At 40.9% G+C, this 20,541-nt stretch overlaps 1 protein-coding gene across 2 annotated transcripts in view; it reads left to right on the top strand.

Moving 5' to 3' along the window:
- The first annotated feature begins 1,129 nt into the window (after positions 1-1,129).
- Positions 1,130-20,541, top strand: part of TRIM24 (tripartite motif containing 24) — a 61,894-nt gene continuing 42,482 nt past the window's right edge. For both annotated transcript variants that reach the window (XM_080356743.1, XM_080356744.1), the window contains exon 1: positions 1,130-1,640. In XM_080356743.1, the coding sequence (XP_080212869.1) occupies positions 1,235-1,640 (406 nt within the window). In that variant the 5' untranslated portion in view covers positions 1,130-1,234. The remainder of the gene's footprint in view (positions 1,641-20,541) is intronic.

Consider the following 20,541-nt stretch of genomic DNA (forward strand, 5'->3'; position numbering starts at 1 on the left):
GCCTGCGCATAGTAGCGTGGTTGTGATCCCCCAAACCAAATTTGGGACAGAATTTACAGACACCCATACATGAAGTGGGGAAGAAGGGCAACTTAACAACCTGTCAAAAGAGGGAAAGCCTCTAACCCAGCCAGTGCCAGGCTGCCCACACACCACTGGCCAGGCCTTCTATCCAGATGAAGCTGGTGGAGGGTTTGAAGGGGAAGCCATATGAGGAGTGGCTGAAGTCACTGGGTTTGTTCAGCCTGGAGGAGACTGAGGGGAGACCTCATGGCGGCTACAGCTTCCTCACAAGGGGAGGAGGAGGGACAGGCGCTGATCTCTTCTCTTTGGTGACCAATGACAGAACCCGAGGGAATGTCAGGAAGATGTCCCAGGGGAGGTTTGGGTTGGACATTAGGAAAAGGTTCTTCCCCCATGGGGTGCTGGAGCACTGGAACAGGCTCCCCAGGGAGGTGTCACGGCCCCAAGCCTGACAGTGTTCAAGAAGAGACTGGACAAGCCCTCAGACACAAGGTGTGAACTGTGGGGTTGTCCTGTGCAGGGACAGGAGTTGGACTCGATGATCCTTGTGGGTCCCTTCCAACTCAGGACATTCTATGACCCAGACAAGAGGGTGGCCATTTGGGCACAGGTTGAGAGCACCACGAGCTCCAGTGGGGCTGGTAGGAAGCCTTCAGGCAGAGCATGGGCTGTGGAAGCAGTGGGTGCGTGCGGTGGGTGACAGATGCCCATGAGCACCCCAGTGCGGCCGCGGGGGGGCAGCGGCGGGAACAGCCCCGCCAACCGCCTGGGGGGAGGGTGGGGAGAGGGGCGGGGCTTCCAGGGGCGGGTCCGAGAGGGGCGGGGCTTCCGCCCGCGGTCGGACTGCCTGCTGGGGGGAGCGGGAGAAGCTCTGGCCGCACGTAGGCGGTGGGCGGGGCGTGGCCCCGAAAGGGGTGTGGCGAGGCGGGCTGGGGCGGGGCGCCGGGGCCGGGGAGGCAGGCGGGGCGGGCGGCGCGGCGGGGGGAAGGGCGGGGCGCAGCGTGGCGAGGGGCGTGGCGCGGGCGGCCGTTGGCCCTGTGGCGCGGCGGGGCAGCCTCCTTCCGGGGCAGGCACACAAACACCGCGGGCCGCGAGGGGCGGGGGTCGGCGCGGCGGTGGTGGCGGCGCGGGCGGGAAGCGGCGGGGGCAGCGGGGCCGCCGGGCCGCCCCGCCTCCTTTCGACGCTGCGGTCGGCGGCCGGCGCAGGACAATGGAAGAGGCGGCAGCGACGGTAGCAGCGGTCGCGGCGGCAGGGGGGCCTTGCCCGACGGATCGAACGGGGGCGCCCTGCCCGACGGATCGAACGGGGGCGGCGGCGCTGAGCGGGGAGAATGAGGCCGAGAGCCGACAGGGCCCGACGGAGCGCGGCGGAGAGGTGGCCCCGATCAACCTGTTGGACACTTGCGGCGTGTGCGGGCAGCCCATCCAGAGCCGGCGGCCCAAGCTGCTGCCCTGCCTGCACACGGTCTGCCTGCGCTGCCTGCCGCGGCCCGAGCGCTACCTCATGCTGCCCCCCGTCATGCCCACCTCGGCCGCCGGCACCCCCAGGGAACCGCAGCCGCCGGCGCCCCCCTCAGCGCCCGTCTCTTCGCCGTCTACGCTGAACTGCACGCCCGGTAAGTGGCCCTCCTGCCGCCGACCCCTTCCCTCCGCCTGGCCGCCGTGCTTGGGACTGCAGCCCTCTCCACCCCGCGCCCCCCTCCCCTGTCCCCTCGGAGGCTTGTGTGTCGCGATAGACGTAGGGGGCGGGGAGCTGTCGCGATGGGGAAGCCCCAGGTGCCGTGGGCGGAGTGCAGGTGCCGGGCTGCCGGAGGTACGCGGACCCGACGGGGCGGGCTGTGCTCGCTGCTCGCCAGCGCCGAAGCTGGTGAGGGGGTTCTGGTTTGGTTTTGTGTGTGTGGTTATTTTGTTTATTTATTTATTTATTTATTTTTAAATTTCCCACCTCGGAAGGGAAGGCAGTAATTTAGTTTGCCAAGACCTCTCAGTATGGAGGGAGAGGAGCAACGGGAGCCGTCCCCCTTCTCCCCCCGCCGCCTCGAGTGGCCTTGGGTTCAGGGCCCGCGGCCGGATGGGACGGTGGGCGCCGGGCGGATTTTTGCGCCCAGGAGGGTTTGCTGTTGCCTCTTGCCGCGGAAAACCTTAACGCGGGGTGTTATGAAGGCAGAAAAACGTAGCGAGGAAAGAGACTTTTTTTTTTGGGTGATGTTTCCAGGCTGCAGTTTGAAGCTCACCTGGAGGGAAGCCCTGCAGGTGTCATCCATCCTCTATACACGGCGCTGTGCCGGGGCGGTAACAGCTGTGGACAAGCAATAACACTTGTCCATGTGACAGGCAGCCAGCGTGGGCCCTGTAATGCATTAACGTGAAACTTTAATTGCCGCGCTGGACTGGGAATGCGGCGAGGAAGTTTTGCTAAGCGCCTATATTGACATAGTAGCTCCTCTCAATGCTGCAGAATATGTGCAATGAACTCCAACAATGTGAAAGTACTTTCCTAGTGTTTTTCTTTTTTTTTTCCTAGCCCTCTTATGTCTAGTAGGTCACTTAATTTTGTTAAAGGCAACTTCATCTTAGGAAAAGGTGCAAACAAGCGTTGTCTAGTGGAAACAGTTGAAGATCCTGCAGAATCTCGAAAAGGAAAGAGGAAGTGTGATGGAAATGGAGCCTCTCTATAGGCATTAGTGGAGGTTCTGTTTATTGGGCTGTGTAGTGGGGGCTCAAGGGAAAAATTCTATGTGAAGAGGTGGTAACTCCAGATTGACCATTCTTAAGCAAATATTGGCTGTTTTCCTTTAAATGCATTTAGGAAACCTTTACCATCCTGCCAGCAGTTCTGACCAGAAAGATTACAACTTGAACATGCAAATGTTTGCAGCAATTTGTAAAGGAACACCCTCTTGAGAGAAAGGTGTATTTGGGACAAGTGAAGAGGCGGCCTTGCTTCAGAATATCTGAGAAACTCCTGAGTATGTTATTAACAGGATATATGGAGCCTCTTCATCTACACGGATGTCTTTTAGTGTATTCATTTAGTCTTTAATTTTAGCATGTAATTTATGTAATAGTCAGACTGCCTAGTCAGAAGGTCCAGAATGGGAAAATCTGTGAAACTCAAAGCCAGTATATTTAAGACTAGTTAATCCAGGAGATGTTATTGGTCGTACGTCCACAGATAGAACTGTGAAGTTCTATGTGGGAGGAACAGAAGAGGCTCAAACCTTAGTATAAAGAATTGCAAGACAAGATACTGGGGAATGAGAAAGGAGTCAGAGATGCAGCTAGCTCAGGGGTTGCAGCTTAGGCTAAGAGGCAATGTAATCATCATCTTATGGGTTTTGAGGTCACGAACAGCATAGCTCAATTCCCAGATGTTTTGTTTAAATATAGCAGAAACAGGCGTCTGTAGTTGCGTATGAAATGAGATGCATTATAAGAATGCAAAGACAAGTGCTATTCAAACATCTGCTTGAGAGGACAATTGATAGGTGAAATAATGAATTGTATCAACAGTAAACTTGTAGCTCTATTCCCTGCTTTGGACTATGTGAGTTGGTTCTGTAGGAATGAGTTGCACAGTCTTCTTTCAAGTTACTTTCATGCTTCCACACTACCATTCATTGTCCAATAGGAAGAAGAAACTTGTAGATATCTCACTGTCTCCTTGACACATTCTTTGTCTTTTCATTGTTTTGGACAATTAAAATGACAATGGCTGTATACTAGCTACCTGAGGCCTAACTTGATATGCCATAGGCTGCTCTCTGTTTTCCAACTGATATAAAATGTTGTAAACTTAAGTTAGGATTGCAAAAAAAAAAAGTGTCAGTGTCTAAAGCTGATCATATTAAGGAAAGATGTTGTGGTTGGAGGAGCTCCTAAATTCTCAAAAGATGGAAAGAAGGACAAAACAGTGCAAATCTGTCACCTCTTCTGGTAGTATGTTTTGCAAAATGTTTGAGGAGTGACGTGAAGAAATAATCTGAAGAGTATAAGCTTATAAAGTTGGATAGTAAATGCCTCTCATGATGTAAATTATGAGATTACTGTGACTAAACTGAAGAAATAAACAGCAAGGAAGCTATTTGTGCTGGAATGAATGCTCTTGGTAAGGAACACAATGGAATTACAAACTATGAAAAGCTCCTGAAAGATAAGCAGACAGACTGCTGGTGCACATGTGCTGAGTAGAAACACGATGCACAAAAAAGAAGCCTGAAGAAAGATTGGTAGAAGGGAGTCTGTTTTGAACAAAGGAGGGGATGTGATTTGAAAAGTGCTTCGCTGAGCCAGCCTTGAGCTGGAGTGTTGTGCTAGCATCCAAATTAGTTGAGAAGCAGGTAGCTAAAGAGGAACTGAGTTTCAAGTGTAATCTGGATATGCTTTTTGTCTTTAGGAAACTGTTTCCAAGCAGAAACAGTCCTTAGCTTTGCTAGAACAACGCGTGCATTCAACTTCATCATATAGACAAGTTTACTTGAGAGGATGTTGGCTCTCGTTCTGTAAAGATAACATAACAACTAGTGCTATGGAACACAAAAACAAACAAAAAAAACCAAAACAAACAAATATAACCTCCAAACTTTCAAGCTTAAGGATGTAGAGTGAGTTAAGAATTTTGGTGTTGCTCACTTGAATACAAGGTTCAGCACTGGTAATGGCAGAGACAGGTGTCAAGACATGTAAAGGACTTTCCTGTGGTGGATGTTAATCAGTGTTCCTACTGCAAAGGTAGACTGGTGGCAAGGCATATCAAGTTGCGCTTAGCTAACTAGCTAAGCTAGTATACAGGCATTGCCATTTTAACTGCCCAAAACAATGCCAACATACTCTATCCTGCTATGTGCATTCAATTTTGAAGTTATTTATATAGAAAAGAAAACCTGGACTTCCTGGTATCTGTACCATTCTTGAGGTTTAAGGTGTTGCAGAATCAGCTGTGTGTCAGACTTCAATGGTTTTAGCACTGGAGAACTCACTGCTTGTTTTCTAGATGTTCAATGGCAACTTATTTTTGTTGTTGCATTGCCAAAAAAAGGGTTACCAGACACAGAACATTAAGAACTGTGGGGCATGCTGCAAGAATTGTTCTGTAAATGTGAACTTGTGGCTTGTGAGCAAGTATCTACAGATGCTGGTGCTAAGTATCTTGGCTAACTTCATGTGTTCTCCTTTTTGTTTCTCAAATGGCCATTCTTTAGTGTTTGATTGTGTGAGTTGTAACTGGTGTATGCAAGAAGGCTGTTATTAGAAATCCACCATTCACATAAATTTTGTGCTGGGTGGTGTTTCAATGACTAGTTGAGTAGTAGCCTATTTTTAATTAAAGGACAGTGTTTGTAATTTGGGGAATATAAGGACATCATAGTACTTTTGTGGAATTTTTAAATGTAAGAGATACATGAATACTGCAAAGTTATAGATTGAGATTCTATTCCTTTTCAAAACTGCTTAAGTTGCAGATATCCGTGTTTGTTTGTCATCAGTCTGTACATGAAATAGTTTGGGAACTGGTGTGGGGAAAAACTTGTGAATCGAAATGTGTAGCATGGTTTTATGCAGGTATCATGATGAAATCGTGCTAGTGTCAACACAGAAATAAGAGAGGAAAAATGATTTTTCTGTGTTTTATCTGTAGACAGGCCTACCAGCAAACAAATATGTATGAAGCTGCTAGAAAGAAGCATGTAATATTTGGACACTCCCTTGGTATAAATTCTTGGGGATTGTCCAGACTAACAACTCAAATATGTTTGATACTTGCTGTTAATTAAGGAATAAATACTTCAGAGTTACTAAACAAGGATTTCAGTGATGTTTGTGTTTCATGTTTCATATTTCACTTATTAATGTCCAGAAATATTTGTTGACTAATGCAATTTGGAGGTTTGTAAGGTAATGAATGAAGACCTAACCCTTGATATCATCTCTGCTGTCCCACAGTTAGTCCTTATCCAGATAGCTTTAAGCTCTTTCAGATTCTTTTCTGATCTTGATATCTGGACTTTCAAATGTCATCACTTCATTTGACCTTGAAAATACAGCTTTTAAAATTAACTTAAATTTTTCTTACTGCTCTGTATGTAACATTATTTTGCTCTCAGTTTGATAATGATTAGGATCCTTATTAGTTAGGATATAATAGCTTTATTAGAGCTTTATGTTGAAGCCAAATTTTTCTTCTAGGTCTCAGTAGTCTAAGAAGACTTCAGTTGCTTGTTTTTTTTAAATTTGCTTGTTACATATGATTATTTCCATTTCATCTTCGCCACTTGCTTAAAGTGAATTCTGTCCATCTTTGCTGTTACAAGGAGTCCATATTTTATTCGTGTGGGTATACACTCACACTTGAAAATACATGGTTGCATCTATCCATCCTTTCACAAGTCTTAGTTCTTGATGGCACCACAGCAGAAATGAATTATCTAACCTGTAACAAACTTAAGAAGAGATGTAGGAGTGCTGATATTTGAAAATAATATATGTTATAGGAATATGTATAGGAAAGATATGCCTACTTTTCATACTGTTTGATGTGTGCTTACTTTGAATTGAAAACTCAGGAGCCTCAGATATTGCATATGTGAAAAGCATTTAGCATTGTTACAGGTAAAATATAATATTATTGTTTTAATAGCCTGTAATGGACAAACCTATTGGATAAGAAGTAATGAAAATAGTAAAAACTTAAAATATGAATCAGTAAACTATCTAGAAAAGGTTTTTATTTTTTCTAATTATAATGCCCTTCTTTTAGAAAAAAGGTATGGTCTCAAGATAAGTGATGGGATATGATGCAAACTGTCAAGTGTAATTTGATGTAGAGGATATATTTGCCAAAGACTCCTGCATTCTTTACTACAAGGAATTCCACACAAAAAATCTGTTAGATACACCTATACAGCCTTTATTGAGGTGGATAACTACATGATGCTGAAAGAAGTTTTAATCACACTTGTTCCAGTATCTGATTAATATAAGCATATAATATATGCTTATTATGTTACTTATGTCCACAGAATAGTATTTTGATGGCAAGTTAGATGCTTTTACATTCTTGCTTCCTTCACTGATAGGAAGTGGGAGATTGAAAAGCTGAAGCTATCAGACATCTGATGAGTATTAAACCAACTGCAGTGATTTAGTCAAGCTCATTTGAATTAAAAGCCTTTTACAAGTTAGGCTGTAGAAGTTATCACAATAGCTGAACTTTTTTAATGGACATTTAAATCCTCAGAGGCCAACCTAGCTCTGTTCCCATCCAAAATCAGCTTGTTATATCTCTGGTAAGCAATTAGTACTTTTACTAACAGAAAAGAATCCTAGATCATAAGGTAACAGGAGAGGAAAAATATACTAATATATTAAAGTGTCAGATGTGTATCTAGTTAGAAGTACACTGGGTTGTTTTAATGTGTATCATAGAGATATATCTTAAGAAAATTATTTGCCTGAAGAACAAAGGAAAAATGATGGCGTGTGTGTTAATTAAGAGGCAAGTTGAGGAATGGGTGTGTGCTTCATGGGAAGTGTGCTGAAGAGCTGGTAGGCCGCACAGCAGGCTTTGAGGGTGGCCTCCTGACTTACAGGCCTACTGCAAAGTGGCCATGTTCACTCAGCTTTGCCCAGTTTTTTAAATTTAACAAAGGTTGTGTTGAAACTCTTGATTCTGAATGTGGTGGTGTTAAAGAAGCTGATCTCTTGTGCAGGAAATGCTTTTATGCCAGTTTGTGCTAAGTTGCTGTAGTTGGAATTTCCATATTATTTAGTGGAATTTCCCATTAACTGTGAACTTGTGTAGCTGGTATTTTGCCCCTCATGTCTAATCTAAAAAACAAGACAGGGGAAAACCAGAAAGAATTTTAAGTGAAGTTTAATGTGACTGCATTTCAGTATGAATAATGGACTGCTTATGAAAAATCTGTTATTTCTGAAATTGGAAATTTAGAGTTTTAAAATATTTTTTGTAAGAAGATTAAATACTTTAATGCGGTAATTTTCACTGCTTTCCTAACAATAATATGCTGGTCAGGCAGGGTACTTCAGGTGAATATGGCCCTGTAGCTTGCATTGTGGACCTATGTAGATGATCTGGCTGAACTGTGAATAGCAGCAAAATATCCCACTGGACTTAAACTGTTACAACAGATAAGAGATCTTAATGATAGTGTTTTATTTGTCTCATTTAAAGGTCAGAGAAAATATTGTTTTAATAGAAAAACTTCATGATGCTGGTAATTTTTATTACCAATTAGGTAGCTATGGAGTAATTTACTGTTTAAACTATGTACTTGCAGCTCAAATGTGCTTTGAAGACCTCAGTGTCATAGTTGAGCTGACTAAATATCTACTTCTTTGTTTCTGGTGGCCAGAGGATATATAAAACATAAATGCTTACCATCAAAGAAAGCATGAAACAGTTGTGTGAGGTAAATAAGAAAATTACACCATTCTTGACAAGAAACAGTCTCGTAAAGTCAGGTATGAAACCAAAGGTTGAGCAAAAGAATGTTCTTAATTACTTGATACTGTCTCTCCAGTGCTTCAAGTATATGCTTATTTGAAGCTTTTTATGTGGGAGAAAATGGTGTATTACCTTGCATACATTACTAACTTATGATGGAGGACTGATGTTAAACTTTCTAGTTATTTTTCAGGCTTATCAGTGGTCTATGGGAAAAGGGAAGACAGTAAGCAAGGTTCAGCTGCTTGAATTGCATTCAGAGGTTTTGAGGACCCTTGTTTCTAACATGGATTTGGGTCACAGGCACATTCTCATTTAAAAAAAATCTGTGACTCCAGTGCTAAGCCCTGCACAAGTGGAAAGTACGTGAGCAAGAGAACTGAACCACTTGCTTTCTGACTGTAGAAAGATTCTTGCTTCTGATTAATAAGTGAGTTGCCACAGGCAGCTTTTTTTTTTTTAATGGTGAGTTCCCCTTTGTGCTGTAGTCTCTCAGGTGAATATTTTGCATTTGAATAAAACAAGACTGTAGCTGAAATACCCTTTGAACTAAAATGATTACCTAATTTGAAAAGTGCCTGTATATTTTCCCAGTGAGCTGACACATCTGTCTGTACTGTACATAGTAAAAAAGAAACGGGACTATTTTTACATAAGCCTTGACTTGGAAATCCCTGTGTATTTTCTAGGATGCCTACTTGAGATCAGGAAGCGTGTAATAAACTTAGTTTGCTTAATCTGCTTCTTTCCTTTCTAGGCATCTGCTGCACAGTCACAACATGGTTAAGGATGTGTGGAGTTGAAGTTCGTTGAACTAACACTGTAAGCCAGCCTAACAGAAGGTGATGTTAGGCTTAGGCAGCTGCTGAACTTGCTATGTCAGGATACTTCTAACACTGTTGCTGTTTCAGGGAGGGAATGCTGACAGCTGTGCAGGGAATGAGTAGGTGGGAAGAAAGAGAGGCAGAGAGCTGCAGCAAACTGCTGGGGCTGGAGAATAAGGCATTTTCAAGTGGGCACAAGGTTCTGAGTTTAAGTGCAAGGTACAGGCTGGGAGACAGTCCTCTGTCTTTTTCTTAGAAATGGTCTTACAGCTTGGACCAGATACAATTTAGGAGCAAAGCCACAGTTTATGGTACCTCATATTTCTTCTAGATTATTATCACTGCTGTTTAAACTCAACGGGGCCAAAATAATCATTCTAGAAGCTGTTTTGGCAAAATAAAGAAGACTTTACAGGCATCCCAAAGGGATCGAACTGACCGACTTCTTCCCTCCATTCCACTCTTTGTGCAAGATCTGTAGTCTGGGTTCTTTAGGAAGCTAAATGCTAATCTGGCATCCTTTTAAAGTCCATTTAGCACCAGTATTATTGTATTGTGTTCCAATCTGATTATATTTATTGTGTGAAGCTTTTTTTCTTTTCCCTGCTCCCAGTTCCATTGGGATGAGATCAGATTTAATAAGGTTTTCTTTGGCTGCCTTTTGACTGATTTAAATTATTGAGAATATAGTGTAGGTGCTATGAGCTGCAGGATGCCTGACATCAGACCTTTGCTAGAATAGCTCTTGTTCTGCCTCAAAGTTGTGGTTGGTTGTTTTCTTTTTCATTTGACAGTATGCCAGCCAAGTAGGTTAAGGAGCACATGGTTGAACCCTTGTGAATATTCCTTAAAAATAAAGCAGGAATTGAAGTGTAATCCTATTTCATTTCCAAACTAGTATTGGAGGTAATATTTCCAGAACTTTATTATTTAAACTAGTATATTATCAGTTCTTTCAGGTAGTATAGTACAACAAGGTAGAAATAGATGAAACTACTCTAAAGGATGGGTAAATGGCACTTCTGAAGAGCCGTTTTGGTCAAAGATTCATTTCCCTAAGCTTCATTCTTAGTATGGAGAGAGTCATGTTGGGAAAGTGCATTTGAAGGAGTTCTTCTCTGGTTTTGGAAAAATGAGGGAAACCATAGGAAGACTTGATTTCTTCAGTGGATGTGGATGTTCACATCAACCAAAAGGGTCTGGCTCCCTGTTCAGTTGTCTACTGCAGATTACAGCAAGAGAAGATATCAAGAGAGATGAATGGGAACACAGCTAGCATCACTGTTCTTACTTGATCACTTAGTGCATTCTTTCAACCCAGAGAAATATGTTTTATTAGTTACATTCAGTAATTTTTATATTAATGCAATGTCAGAAGGAAAAATGCTGCATCTTAATGCTGGTTCTTGGAGGCTGTGTAGTCTGTGGCTCCCACAATACACATATTGCTCCAGCTTTGTAGTCTTAAAGTTATATGGGAACAGGAAAAAGCTGGTCACCTTCCTTTTTGAATCCCTACAGCAGTGCTGTGAGGATACTGTGCACATATAAGAGAGGAATATAAAGTGAGTTGGCTTTTTATTCCTGTACATCTACACCCAAAAGTGCAGTGCTTGTAACTTGCAGATATCTTGGAGGATATTTTCCTCTTAATTACTGGTTTTATTGGAGGGATTCTTGCAAATGAATTGGATGTCCAAAACTTTATAATTGATGTAGCTATTGGAAAGCAGTGGATGTTTTTAAGTTATGATTCATCTGACCAAGTGTAGACATCCGCTTTTAGGATGAGACCACTCATGACCTAACTTTGTTGCCTAGGTCTGCATTGATTATGAAGGGAACTTTGTGTAAATCAACACTTAAATTAACCCTACTGAAGATACTGAAGTTTGGCAACACAACAAAGAAACTTTATCCATCTTTCAAGTGGAAAGTTTAACTTTATGGAGTTACTTTGGCATAACAAATCAGTATTATTTCTGTGCTGCCATTAAGAGTTACTTTTTCTTACATGCAAAAATTTTGCATGTGACAAGCTGTAATATTAAACAGCTTTAGAATGTAACAAGTAGTCAGAATAGACTGGAACTTGGAATCTTGGTGGTGTTTTGCTCAAATAAATTAAATATCCTGAATATTTTTTATTCTGATAATAATGTCTGGCACAGCACTCAGACATATCTGATGGAAACTGCAGGAAATAAAAAGTGTCTGTCTTTTTTTGCCTTACTGACTACACTTATTGGAGTGGGAATTTTCATCAAATATTGTTTGTGTCTTTCATTGTCTCTGTCCCTGTCAACAGCAAGCCTTAAAAAAAAAATAATCTAGAAATCCTGAAAATATTACCAGGTTAATAATGAAAGACTTAATTTCAGCATAGATAAAAATATACCTTCATAAATATTCAGAATTTATTGATAAATACATATTAAATTCTTTCTTACTGCTGGGGATCTAGGTTACTTCTGGTAAATGTGCTATTATAGTTATTGAAGAGGCAAGAATTAGAAAAATATTATTATTTTTTTATTTAGTATCAGTCTGCCCTTTTTCTCTACTCCCTCACCAAACAAAATGACGTAAACAAAGGCAGAACCTTTTATTCTAAATTGGCAAATTATTTCTACGTACTTTTGAACATCTGTTCCCTGTATATACAATTTACGGATAAAGTTGATGGAGTCTTCCATTGTATTTGTTACATCCTTGTAATCTATATTTTGAGATAGTTTGAAGGAACATAGTAGAGGTATTGATGACTTCTGAACTTTGTCCTCAAGCAGAACTTCAGAATAGATATGTGTATAGCAGAATACAGATGAATGCAGCAAACACTGCAGTTAACAAGTTGATTGCTCTGAATATTGAAACTGAAGTGATTTGAACCTATTTTTTTTAATTTGGAGCTACAGGCAGCAGTTTGTTTGGGTACTACATAAGAAATGTTCTGTGTGCCTCACTTGTATTTTCCACCAGGAGTTCAAAGTCACAATAGCAAAGTTATGTAGTACAGAGTAGACAGGTAAGTAGGGATGCACCTGTCCAAGCTGGAATATATTCTGCCACTTCTGAATGTCTGGGATGCCTGTGACATTCCAAAAAGGACTGGCAGATGTGCTGCACAATCCACAGGAGACCTGTTTCCTTCTGGCATAGCATTTGGGATCCAGGCAAGATCTCCTCTTCAAGTTAGGTCTGTTTGGTGAGGCACCTGAGTTGCTCCCCTGAGGGTTGTGGCTTGGAAAATGAGGGCCAAGAGGAGAGTTTCCCAAGTCCTGATAGGTAGTTTCCGGTGATGGAGCAGTGATCATATTGAGAATGGGAGGAGACTTGTGAGAGAGCAGATTGCAAGGGTGCATCTGAGCAATCAAAGGAGAGAGGGCAGAACATGATCTGGCCCAAGGCCTTGACTAGCATTAGTGTTCCTGTTTTGGATGACATTTCTCCTGAAATGCTCTAAAGCCCATTCCCTACTGTTCTTGCTACTGCTTCCAATATGATTCCCCTAATGTGGTCTGCAAAATGCTATTTCAGTAGAATATATTAACTTAGACAGCATTAAACCCACTTTAAAAATGTTAGCAACTTGAAAAATACTAGGCTGCTCAAAATGCAGGAATATCACTGAATCTTAAAAATCCTTGCATCTTGTATGCTTGAATTCACTACGCTTATGTTGGAAATACTTGACAGTCTTGGGACTTGAAAGAATATATTTTAATTTTGATGACAGAAATGCTCATCACAGTCAGCAGTGACAATTGGCGTAATTGTTGGCAGCTTCTGCATTGTCACTTAAGCGTGTTCATTGCAAGGCAGTGGGGTTTTTTTATTCATAATCTTGTACTTAAATATTATCTTTCCCACAATAACAGTATTTCCCTTTATTACCATTATGACACTATGTATAATTGTGTTGTTGAAGGCAATGCGTTGGATGGTGGTGGATGTGAACATAAAGCTCTCCCTTCAGGATTGCTTGAGGTATTCAGAAGTGGCTGGAGAGTCAACCCTTCCAAAATTTACGATTTATGAAATCTAATAGGCAATATTTGAAGTGTTTGAAGATTGGGCACGTTTAGCAAAAACAATGAACCATTTCACAGAGCAGCTGAAATATTTTAATTCAGCTCTGCAGTGTTTTCCAAGAAAGTCAATGCACTGCAGCGTAAAAACTGGCCTGTAACACTCTTCCAGAGGGGGGGATTACAGCTAGTAGTCTTTGTCTAGTTTTCATCTATTTACATTTTAAAGTGAGGTAGATGAGTATATTAAAATCTGAATGCTTTATCTGCTAGATTCATTGTTGCTTTGAATGTTTATATTTTAGCAGTAGGTGCAGGTTTCCCCTGGAGATGTGTGTGCTTGTTGGTTTAACCTATCTCCCCTCCACTAGCAGCAGCAGGCTGTCAGAACTAGATAGGAGGAGCTTTTTCTGGAACAAACCAGTTTGAAGAAGTTGCCAATTTTGCAGCACCACTATAGGCTTAATGAGAAACAAGAGGAAAGCATTAATTATTTTCAGAATTGATTCTGATGTTATTGCACATGATATCATCGCTTGAATTAAGTTTTCCAAGTGTTTGTTTTTAACAGAAAAACATGACCTGTGTAAATATACCCAGCTCACCCTCGAGCCCATGCATTTTAATGAAAAACTTTGCAAATATCAATGGTGTCCATAAACACAGTGAGAAAAGATTCTGTAGGTCACAATTAAAATGCTCTAATTTTCTGTTTAGTTAGGCTAAAAATGTTAGAGCTGGCACTGTCTTCAGTTTCTAACATACCTTCTATTAATATTAACTAGCCTGTCCATTTGCTAAAAAATTTAACTGTATGCATGACTTGCTATTAGTATTTTTTATTCTGAAATCTGTATAATTAAAATTTCAAACAAGACTCCTATGAAAGTGAGGAAAATTGCCTTATGCAAACCTAATTAGTTTATTCTGCAATGACTATGTCATTTTAGGGAAAATCAGTTTTAGAGCTTCCAAGCTCTCTGTTTAATCAAGAGACCTCCCTTTCACAAAACTGGTATTTCTGTGACTGATCTGTACGGAGGAAAGGGGACCCTTAAGCCCTCCTTTTTTAGTAAAACACTTTGCATCTACAAATAAAAATTGCCTTTTGGGTCTACAAATGATTATCTAGGGGCTTTATTAAGTTGTCCCTGAAACTGGTTCACTACAGTGAAAACGCTGAAACTGGGACAAATCAGAGCAGTCTCCTCTTGTTGTCTCAGGATGCTTAGTAGTGTGGAACGTCCTCCCGGGAAATCGAGAACTAAGTTGGAAATAATACAGTATATGCTATAAATCCATTCTGCTGAATGGCTTGAGGTGGCATTTCCATGGATGCAGCGTGTAACTTGTGAAGAAGATTAAGAATGTGCTGTGGTTTCCCCAATGTTTCTAAAATACAACCTTGCATTCCTTGAAGAGGTCTATGTGCGTGTTGTGAGCCTGTAGCCAGTGAGAACAGTGGAAACCAACTCTTCTGTCCCAGCACAACCCCATTTAATCCACATCATGTTCCCTAATCCAGCTCATCGCATGGCAGCATAAATCTTTGTGTTGTCACGAGAGAGAAAAGAATGGGCAGGGGAGCCAGTGTTGTTAGTTTTGTTAGCAATGTGTGTGGCATCCGGGCCTGTCATGCAAAGTCTGAATCATAGGATCATTTTGGTTGGAAGAGACTCTCAAGTTCGAGTCCAACCGCTAAGAGTCACCAAACTATGTCCCTAAGATCCTCATCTATGCAATGTAGGTTCTATGAATGAAGTTTCCATGGCTGCTTGATTTTTTTATATGAATGGGTCCTGCTGCTAAAAATGGGTGAAGGTCTTCCCCTCTACTCCTCCTACTCAAGACCCATGTGGTTTTGATCCAACTTATTATATAGCTGCATGAACAACTATCCTGGCACAAAGGAGCAGATGAAGATGTCGTATCTTATCACTTATCATCCTTATGATAGCCGTGATGCTGATTATGTGTCTTGGTTTTGTTTAAAACAAGATCAGTTCTCTTTTAGTGATTTTTTTCAGACACTGTTAACTCTGGAGTTGATAACGGTAGCAATGGTATGCAGAAGAGGCCCAGGTTTAGACTTATTACTCTGGCAGACAAGGTTACTGATAAATTTTGCATGTCCCATAAGTGAGAGGGATATATTTGCAAAGAGGGGTGGACAGAACAGGTGACTAAAATTGACCAACTAAGTGTTCGATCCCATACACATCAAACACCCAGTAAAAGTGGGAGATCATGAGGGTCTCCCTCTCTTCGATCATGGCCTGCATCTGAAGAGGATTCTGCCAATTCTGCTTGTGATCTTAGGCCTAATGTCAGGCCTTGCATCCCTGAATCCAGTTCCAGTTTACTGCGGGGTCCAGCCCAGGACTTCTAGGTGCCTGCCGTGCACCTGCTGGGGCTGTGCTACCTTGGGAAATTCACGATTGGTTTTGTGTATTTTGTATTATTTTCTCTATTTACTGGTAGCATTAGTAAGGCATTTTTAATGTTTCCAACTTGTAAGCCTCTCTCCCTTTTCCCCTTATTACCTTTCCTTAGTGGGGAGGGCAGGGGTTAACAGAGAAGCATCTGCCATGGTTTATTGTTGCCCTGCAGTAAACGGTGACATTATGGAACTTCTCCCAAGTTAAGTAATATGTTTTCACCTGCCCACTGGAGCACTCTGGAAATGCTTGCTCCATTTAAAAAAAAAATAAATCTTTTTAGAATTATTTTGACAAAAATAAACCCTGGCACTTGAATTTCATGCTTCTGAGGAAGAACAAATGGCTAAGTATGCTTTTAAAATCTTGCTTCCTGCAGTGATTTCATGTTGGACACTAACAGTTACAAGCTGACACGTTGAAAATACTTACCTACTCAAAGCTTAGTGGACTGCCTGCCTACATTTAGGTTCTCCCTCAGCGAGCATCTGTGTGCAGAGACAGGAGGAGGAGCAGTTTCAAGCCTCTCTTCCTTCTTCTTGATAGACAATGGATTTCTTTGTTTTCTACCTCGGAATGAAGATACTTATGTAGTAATTGGTTATTAAAAGAGAGCAAACTATGCAGTTCTTGTTAGGATTCTTAGATTTGAAAATTTAAGCTCACGTAAAATGGGAATGTTCTCGGTAAAAGACATTCTAATGCATGTTATCCCTTGCAGTGCTGCTCTTTTGAAGATGCAGTAAGTGCTAAGACTACAAAGAACATTACCTGTTCTTAACAATACAGGGGGGGTTTCTTGTGCTTTCTACTTCTCAGATGTTTTTCTTTTTTTGGTTTGTATCCACTAAACCTTGCAGTGCTTCAGGCCCAAACACACTGAAATTTCCAATTATTTTTCAGATGCATCCTGTACGTTTTCCTTTATTCTCTTCCCCTCTGCATTAGTTGTGCTGTAATGTGCACTACAGGGCTGGAAGCAGTAGATTGCATTTGATGTGAATAGTGGAATGATGGTTAGAACCAGAAAACCAGTTTATTACCACTAGAGAAGATGAGATTCTCTAGGAGTGAATATTCCAAATTGGAAGGAAGGATTGCAAATCAGCTGGCAGTTGAAGCTTGACAAAAGGTTGAGAGGGGAACATAGGATTTGAAACAAACAGGCAATTGGGGAAAGGTAAGTCCAGTCCAAAATGGAACAACTGGCTGAAGGTCCCTGGTTGTCTGCCTCTGTAGCTGCTTTGGAGTCACCACTGGATCCTTGTGGGTGTTTGTTTCATTTAAATGTCAGGGTGTAGATGATGGTAGGTGATGATACTTCAGTCAATTTTAGAAAAGTATAAGGTCACCCTAGCCTAATTCTCCATCCCCCCACACTCTAAGGAGGAATGAATAGGAAAGGTAGCTTGATATAGACTTGTTTCCTCTTCAAAGTAATACTAGATCTGTTTTTCGCAGGTATTCCCTGTGTCTCTGGAGTGTAGTGCAACATCAGGCATTCTGAAAGGAAATTATGTTAAAATACCAAGTGTTGACTCTCTATTTCTGGCAATTTGATATCTTAGCAAGTCTTCTTTCAGAGAACCTTCAGGAAGGAAAATTCTTTAGTTCACTAAAAAATAATTTGGTCTTGGAAGCGTCCTTAACTATGCTGTTAAATTCACACACAAATATCTTGAAGCTCTTCAGAGCTGATTAGGTCAAGAATTAGTTGAGCGTCAGAACATTAATGTGAAATTAGAGGTCCTCCTTACCCCCAACTTAATCAGGATAAACAGTAGAACCTCATCATCTGAGAATGAGCTTAACCTTAGCAGCACTAGCCAAAATGATAACCTGCATCTGATGCTCTTCCTGATGCTGCTGCATTACAATTGCTCTGATAGTGTTGATTTAAAGATACCGGGCTTTTGTCTTTTGTGAAAATACTAGGTTTGGGCTGACTTGGTAATGTACTTGAAGAGTTTGAAGATATTTGACCCACAAGTATACCAAGTATAGCAATAATGTTCTGTGCTGCAACTTTCCAGTTTTTTCCTTCTCTTTTGCCCTCATTCCTTTTAACAAAGCTATAGGTATTTGGGAGAAGGGGGAAAATGAACAGCAAAATAGTTTGGGAACTTTTTTTTCCTTTAAAGCAATAGTGTATTTCTTGTTTTGATGACACAGTATACTTCTCATGTAGTTTCATGAGAGGATGAATTGTTTTCCTTGCCAATTTATGTAAGGAAGTCAACTAAATGACTTTTAATATCTTGCTATTCAGAATCTGAATCTTCCTGAGCAGACCATAGTATAATAGCTGGGGTTGCCAGCCATGAAAGCACTGAAGTAAACTGCGGCACAATTCAGGAAGCAGGTGTCTTGAAACAAGAGGAAGGAATTGTTGGCAAGAAGACTGAGCATGGTTAGAAAGCTACAGCACTGTTGCTTCCAAACCGTAATGCTCTAAAGTTTGATTCATTGTAGCACTAGGAAAAGTGTCTTGCAGAGGGACTGATGGCAGAAATGTTAATTAATTCAGAGGTTAATTTAGGAGTTACATTCTATGCATGCTTAAGGAACAGTTTAAAATGTAATTAAATGCTTAAGGAAAAAGGGTGTACCAATGAACATTAACAGCAAATACATATGTAGAAAATAATAAGAAAATACTGGGGCTATATTAATTTGCCTTTGTATGAGATTCCTTATTTATGTTATTGTAACTCTTTGAAATACAAGCAGAAATGTCTTTGGAAAGTATCATTATTCTTTTGGTTGTGCAAAAAAATTTGAGTTAATTGCTTGCTACAGCACCTGTTGGCTTCTTAATAAAAAGCTTAGACGCTTGCTCCTGTGTTTACTTCAGCCATCTGTCTTGATACTGTTTGTCAGGTATGACTTCAAGCCAACGTGATTCTTTATGCACCAGGAGAAGTCAAATTCCTCATCAGGTCTATTGGTAGGCTGGGGGAAGCAGTAACCCTCAGTGTGTGGTGGTGTGTTTTGTTACTACCATAGGACCTAGGATGGGATACTTGTTCGTGGTCTTGAGTTAAGCCTTTGATTTGAGGAATAAACTCTACAACTCAAGACAAGTTACAAAGCAGGTAGGTTTATTCTGGTGCCAGGGTGCAAAGAAATTTCTCCCAAAGCTTGCACACCAGTTCACCTAGAAGGTAGCTATTTTATGTCAGTACATCATACATATTCATAACAGGTGTTGGATTAATACACCATTAGTTCTAGGAACAGGCATGGTTATTATCATTATTTCTTGGAACTTCTTACATAGAACTCCTCTTCTTGTTGCATGCGCACTGCCATCTGGTGGTCACGGGTTGGGGTCTTTTGGATGAAGGCTCGTAGTCTTCTTCATTGTGCGCTTTTCACCTTTGGTTTGGTATACTGAGTTGGCTGAAATCCAAACCACAGACCTGGTTACAACTGGACTGCCCCCTTCTTGCGTACCGAAGGCTCCTGTTGTCTCATCCACCAAGGATGCATTTAAGCCCCTATATCTGTTAATTTGGCTGACTCCATTATAGACATTCTCAACTGTTATTGAGTTACACAATACATTGCCACCTACACAGTCAATTTCTGCTAAGCCGTGTATCACCTTTGTACTGGCAAACTGGATGAGGAAAAAAGGGTTTCAAACCATGTCTGCGGTTCCTTTATCAAATCATCACTATACAGATAAATAATATTTGAGATAGTAGAAAAAATCTATTAAAACTCTCAAGTCATTAATGTGCTGAAATTTAATATATGCTGTTTCCATTTTTATTGTTGACACTGAAAGACTCTAGCATGTATTTATGTGAGTTTTCTTCCTATTTTTTAAATAAAATTTTTCTTAAGCTACTCTAGTATATACTGTCATCTAGTAAACTAGTTTGAGGACAGCAACACCAATCTCAGTGTTCTGAGTCTTTTTTACTGGGTAAAAGGGGGAAGTGTAAGATCTCTTTGGTTAGCAATATTCTAAACTGGATTAGACCTCCGAAGTGGTACAGATACTGTAATTGGCGTGAGGTTAATGTATTCTCTACATCTCTCTTAAGATTGCAACATGACAGAGCACTGTCTTCTCCATGTAAAACCTGCAAAGTTACTGAAACAAAGAAATAAACTTAACAGCAAAGGTCTTCTTTATTTTATCAGTACTGGGGATCATCCTCCATAAGTGCTTCAACAACTGGATGCTCTTGGGTTGCTTATATGCACACAATTATTGCATATTCATTACAATTTTTAGAATTTAACATATATCTATGTTAAGAAGTAATTGATAAAGTTAGTTATAATTGATTAGTTTCTTACTTATATCTATTAATTACCACTGAAATATAAGCTAAACACTCTGCTTCTAAGCAGTGTTACTTAATCTTCTGTCTCCCTCTTGTCATGCCGAAGGATCTAAAACTTGAAAAATAACCCCTTGTTTTGCAGGTGGTTAGAAAGCATTTATCATGTCAATTGGTTAGCGATGAGTATGTCTTTTGCAACTTAATCACAGTATACATTAATTTAGCAGCTTCTCTTCTTTACATACAAACCAGCATCTCTTTCAGATCAGCTTCAGTTCTCTTATGAACTAACATAAAATTCTAGTTTAAAGCATTTATCTTGGGAAAAACAAACAAAAAACCAAAACACAAACAGAAAACAAATAAAAATCACAAACAAAACAAAATTGCAAAATTGACCAAAAACCCCAGAACCACTAAGTCTGTGTGTAAGACCAGTGTGTGGTGGGGTTAACCTTG

Source organism: Nesoenas mayeri (genome assembly GCF_963082525.1).
Source record: "Nesoenas mayeri genome assembly, chromosome: 1".
Taxonomy (NCBI): Eukaryota; Metazoa; Chordata; class Aves; order Columbiformes; family Columbidae; genus Nesoenas; species Nesoenas mayeri.